Consider the following 6,302-nt stretch of genomic DNA (forward strand, 5'->3'; position numbering starts at 1 on the left):
TGCTGCATCATCCTACGGCAAGATTAAAAGCAAAACCTACTCATTCTATTTAGTAAAAACATTCCTATTGACTATTAGTCAGAATGCATTGAACAAAAGCAGCAAAGAAAAAATCTTTTATTTATATAGCATCCATCACATCAGGATGTCCCAAAGCAGTTTATAGTCAACTACTTATGCAGTGTAGTCATTGTTGTTTTGAAAGAAAATAAAGTAGGGGGATAAATGGCTAGTTAACTTGTTTTGGCGATGTTGTAGGATGAAATATTGGCCAGGGGACATTGGGAGAATTGTCCCGTCCTTAACATAATGCAATGGAGGCTTTTATGTCCACCAGAGTAAGCAGAGCAAGCTGTTGAATATCTCATCTGAAAGACAGCACCTATAACAATGCCGTACTCACTCACTGGTCAAATCTGCAGAGTGGGGCTTGAACTCAAACCTTCTGAATCAGAGGCAAGACTGAGCCAAGGCTGATATTGCACTCAATATATTTTCATAAGCATTAACTGTTTCTACAGCAAGCCCATGGGAAGAGAGTCAATGGTGATTTAAGATATATTTGCATTGTAGTTTCAAATGGAAAGGCACAGTGGGACTTCAAACAGGAACAGATGACCTTCTAGGACAATGCATCAAAACTTGTTCAAGCAAAGATACTGCAATAACCTCAGTATTGATTTTTAAAAATGTTTGTATGTTTTGGTAAAAGTCTACACCTTTAGCTCCATCTCACTGCCCTATAATTTTGCGACTCTGCAATGTTTTGCTGATGACTTTTCTGGAAGGCAGAGTTGAGTTTTGGAGAGAGGAAGGAAAATAGGGGGTGGAGTAGGGGAACTAATTCATTATGTTAGTCTCATTTTAAATATAATAGGCTAGACACTGTTTGAAAAGAGAACATTTTAAGAGAATGCAGCTGCTTAAATATAGAGTTGCCACATCTGATAAAGTTTTCTTATGCCAACACAAGATTCTTTCTCAATTCTCTAAACAACAGTTGTACATTAACATTTTAAGTCTCCTAACCCCTAGTCCTGTATCAACTTCTCACTACATCTATATATCTGTTGCTGAACACTCTCCTGAACTGGTCCAATAAAATGGCACAGGAATGACAGCAATATTTAAACATGTCATACAAGGTCTGAGCTGGACTATTTTATTCCTCCTTACCCCTTTCTGAAGAAATTGAGTCTAAGTAATGGAGCACAGGAAACAAAGCTCCCCGTTTTAATTATTAACTTAATTTCTGCACGTTTCTGATCAACAAATGGCAAATTAATTCCTTGCAATCAAATACAAAAGTAATTCTATACAAGATCCTCCACATTATATACAATTCACAAGAAGCATAAAAGGGAGATTAGAAAGGATTTTTTCTTGCAAATGATTATATATGATAAAATGCTTTACTGAAATTGTCAACTGGAACTAAGTTGATCAGGATAGTTACGATGCAATTAGATAGACATATTACAAAGGGCATCATGAAAGATCAAGTAAATGAGATTGGAGTTGAAAACTCTAGTGGGGAACTAGCATTGGCACAGGCAATATAGGTTCAAAGTCACCTCCTGTACTTTTTTTTTAATGAATATGTACAGAAACACAATATAAATGGAACCATCTACACAAAATATTTGTGAAATTGAAATATTTAACTTTACATTTTCCTCACTTCTGTAAAATCTCTAGGATGTGTGTTCCAGAGCTATATTGAACTTGTTTGAAAGCACCTAGCTTTGTAGGACTAAACAATGAAATTGCTTAAATCAGCAACAATCTCAGGTTGTCAAATAATTTTAGGAAGAGATCAATTAATTAGTTATGGTTCCTGTGCGGACCTAGTTTTGTGGAATATTAAATATATAAAGTATAAGTTCATGGCGTTCGGTCTGATTCTACATTTAGTAAAAAAATTCAAAAAACACCATCAGAATGTTCGGTTCAATACATTCATTAAAGAAAACTGTTTGTTTGATGCTTAATTTGAAGTTGCTTCGGCTATAAAAATAAACGTTAGCTTCTTCATGTTTGAAGTTTTATATAGTATTTAAAAAAAGGAGCGTGAAATGCGCCAGCACAGTGCCCAGAAATTGAACTGAATGGTCTGGGGTTACCAGGGCAACAACTGTTTAATTTGTGTCCTGAATTTTGATTTAGTTTTCTATTGAAACCGTGCGGCTACATATTACAGCATACGTTTACTGGTTTCACAGTACATCAGTAACCCAACATTAAACTAATATCGTGGACAGTGTGAGTGCATTACATTTCACAATTATCCTGACCGCAGTTATCATCCTAGTGGAAATTCCTTGATTATGTAAGGCTCTTATTGTTAGTTATTAAATTAAAAATCTGATTTGGTCCAACACTGCTAAGAAAGGGGCACCATATACATTTCATTTTGGCTCAGACTGCGGCATCTCGTCTTTCTAACAATAAGTGGCGTCAAACCACGGGTGATTTAATGCATGCCGAAATGCATCATCCACAAAGGAAGACAAAAATACATAACGTCTGTGACAAAAGCATCAAGACTACCATCAAGTAGCTTGCTGCAAATCCGGTTATTCTACCGACTGTACATTGTGTGAAGTTCCATATAGGAAGAAACTTTCTGCACATCAATTTCAAACAGAAAAGGGAATTTTCCTTCGGTGCATGAACACTATAAATGTACTCTGGCTTTTTAAAGAGACAATTATTTTCACCTTCACAGGCTCAGGCTCACTTTACTGTAGCGCATGCCGACTGACGGCGTCAGTTGAACAAGATGCGTTATAAAAGGGCGTCCTGCCTTCTTCACTACTTAATTTCAATATAAATAGGGGAATTCAAAGACGGTTAAAGTGAACTATTCTACAACTATCTTACCCCCACACTATCAGAAGTTTTTTTTTGTTGCTGTTGCTTCCCCTCCCCCCTCTATCGTGCCCCGCCTGGAGACAGTGGAACAAGCCGCCCCTTTCCCCCGCTGCCTTTGAATCACAACGGGCCCAGGACAAGGAACCGACAATAGCAACTCTCTCACTCACCCTCCAGTCTCTGCTCCCGAATCTGCGCACTCCTCCACAGCCCCGCTACTGCTTCTCATCATGTCTTTACACAACATTTGTAACTGTACCACAGCGGTCTGTTTCTGCTACTGCTCAGTGTGCCGTAGCTTCAGGCTTCGCTTTCATTGTTTCCCCGCAGGTTGATAATAGTAACACATCCCGCCCACTGACGTCACCAATCCCGACCATCAGGCGGTATTGCCTTTCATATACAATTCTAATTAAAGGCATATGTTTTCTGCTGCTTTTCTAGCAGTTAGGAAAATAAATTTATATTTTAATCGCTAATATAGGGGAGAAAAAGAGAGGAGTATGAGAGAGAAAAATGAATGATCACAAGTAACTAAGCTGCAAACTCATCGCTGCAAGATGCAATGACCACAATAGTTGGATTGCAGACAGGCAAACATTGATTGCTGGAGCTATGCCTGGTTACAAGGCTACAGAAATCCATCGGTCTTAGACATTTGACACATAAGCATAGCAGGGCAGGGTAGGATAGCTGGTTTTATGAAAACTAGTAGTATGGTCCTGCCTCTGACGACGAAGATTCTTCCCACTTATGTCTAATTATGCAAATCAGTGCTCAAACACCGGGTCACAGCTAGTGAAGTAGGGCAACCCATCAGTGGTCTGTGACAGGAACTCCCCAAGAATGGATTTCATCCAAGTCTTCTTGCCAACAAAAACAGAAAATACTACAAATACTCAGCAGATCAGGTAGCATCTGTGGAGACAGAAACAGAGCTAACGTTTCAGGTCGATGACCTTTCATCAGAACTGGCAGAGGTTAGAAATGTAATAGGCTTTGAGCAAATAAAAGGGGGAGGGGAGAAGAACAACAAAAGGGAAGGTCTGTGATAGGTTGGAGGGTAAGAGAGATTAAATGACAAAACGGTTTTGTGGTGTCTCCAATCGCTTTACTTTCTGTTTGGATGGCTGCTATCCTGTTGTCTACTTGGGCCAACCATCAAGAAGATCGCCCCCCTCAAATCTAAATCGGGGGACATAATCACTGACCAACGCAAACAGATGGACCGCTGGGTTGAGCACTACCTAGAACTGTACTCCAGGGAGAATGCTGTCACTGAGACTGCCCTCAATGCAGATGAGCTGGACATACAGCCAACCAAATCGGAACTCAGTGATGCCATTGATTCCCTAGCCAGCGGAAAAGCCCCTGGGAAGGACAGCATTACCCCTGAAATAATCAAGAGTGCCAAGCCTGCTATACTCTCAGCACTACATGAACTGCTATGCCTGTGCTGGGACGAGGGAGCAGTACCCCAGGACATGCGCGATGCCAACATCATCACCCTCTATAAAAACAAAAGTGACCGCGGTGACTGCAACAACTACCGTGGAATCTCCCTGCTCAGCATAGTGGGGAAAGTCTTTGCTCGAGTCGCTCTGAACAGGCTCCAGAAGCTGGCCGAGCGCGTCTACCCTGAGGCACAGTGTGGCTTTCGTGCAGAGAGATCGACCATTGACATGCTGTTCTCCCTTCGTCAGATACAGGAGAAATGCCGTGAACAACAGATGCCCCTCTACATTGCTTTCATTGATCTCACCAAAGCCTTTGACCTCGTCAGCAGACGTGGTCTCTTCAGACTACTAGAAAAGATTGGATGTCCACCAAAGCTACTAAGTATCATCACCTCATTCCATGACAATATGAAAGGCACAATTCAACATGGTGGCTCCTCATCAGAGCCCTTTCCTATCCTGAGTGGTGTGAAACAGGGCTGTGTTCTCGCACCCACACTTTTTGGGATTTTCTTCTCCCTGCTGCTTTCACATGCGTTCAAATCCTCTGAAGAAGGAATTTTCCTCCACACAAGATCAGGGGGCAGGTTGTTCAACCTTGCCCGTCTAAGAGCGAAGTCCAAAGTACGGAAAGTCCTCATCAGAGAACTCCTCTTTGCTGACGATGCTGCTTTAACATCTCACACTGAAGAGTGCCTGCAGAGTCTCATCGACAGGTTTGCGTCTGCCTGCAATGAATTTGGCCTAACCATCAGCCTCAAGAAAACGAACATCATGGGGCAGGACGTCAGAAATGCTCCATCCATCAATATTGGCGACCACGCTCTGGAAGTGGTTCAAGAGTTCACCTACCTAGGCTCAACTATCACCAGTAACCTGTCTCTAGATGCAGAAATCAACAAGCGCATGGGTAAGGCTTCCACTGCTATGTCCAGACTGGCCAAGAGAGTGTGGGAAAATGGCGCACTGACACGGAACACAAAAGTCCGAGTGTATCAGGCCTGTGTCCTCAGTACCTTGCTCTATGGCAGCGAGGCCTGGACAACGTATGCCAGCCAAGAGCGACGTCTCAATTCATTCCATCTTCGCTGCCTTCGGAGAATACTTGGCATCAGGTGGCAGGACTATATCTCCAACACAGAAGTCCTTGAAGCGGCCAACACCCCCAGCTTATACACACTACTGAGTCAGCGGCGCTTGAGATGGCTTGGCCATGTGAGCCGCATGGAAGATGGCAGGATCCCCAAAGACACATTGTACAGCGAGCTCGCCACTGTTATCAGACCCACCGGCCGTCCATGTCTCCGCTATAAAGACGTCTGCAAACGCGACATGAAATCGTGTGACATTGATCACAAGTCGTGGGAGTCAGTTGCCAGCATTCGCCAGAGCTGGCGGGCAGCCATAAAGACAGGGCTAAATTGTGGCGAGTCGAAGAGACTTAGTAGTTGGCAGGAAAAAAGACAGAGGTGCAAGGGGAGAGCCAACTGTGCAACAGCCCCGTCAAACAAATTTCTCTGCAGCACCTGTGGAAGAGCCTGTCACTCCAGAATTGGCCTTTATAGCCACTCCAGGCGCTGCTTCACAAACCACTTACCACTGACCACCTCCAGGCGCATATCCATTGTCTCTCGAGATAAGGAGGCCCAAAAGAACATCTCACTCCGATACATCTTTAGTTTCTTTACTTAACTTTGTACCACAAAATCTTTTGTCATTTAATGTCTCCTGCCCTCCACCCTGTTTCAGACCTTTCCTTTTGTTCTTCTTCTCCTCCTTCACTTGCTCGAAATATATTACTTTACTAACCGTTTCAGACACTTGAAGGGTTCAAAATTGATAAGGAGGAGGTATTGGTTAGGTTGTCTGTACTTAAAGTTGATAAGGCCCCAGAACCAGAGGAGATGTATTGAAGGATACTGAGGGAAGTGAGAGCGGAAATTGCGGAGGCACTGGCTGTAATTGCAAAGT

General features: G+C 42.7%; 1 protein-coding gene across 1 annotated transcript in view; it reads right to left on the minus strand.

Annotated features, from left to right (window-relative positions):
• LOC137374871 (protein FAM124B) overlaps positions 1-3,200 on the minus strand; it is a 48,986-nt gene extending 45,786 nt beyond the window's left edge. Inside the window, exon 1 of the mRNA XM_068041438.1 lies at positions 3,045-3,200. Coding sequence (XP_067897539.1) covers positions 3,045-3,121 — 77 coding nt within the window. The 5' untranslated portion in view covers positions 3,122-3,200. The remainder of the gene's footprint in view (positions 1-3,044) is intronic.
• Between the last annotated feature and the right edge of the window lie 3,102 nt (positions 3,201-6,302).

This window comes from Heterodontus francisci, chromosome 11 (assembly GCF_036365525.1).
Source record: "Heterodontus francisci isolate sHetFra1 chromosome 11, sHetFra1.hap1, whole genome shotgun sequence".
Taxonomy (NCBI): Eukaryota; Metazoa; Chordata; class Chondrichthyes; order Heterodontiformes; family Heterodontidae; genus Heterodontus; species Heterodontus francisci.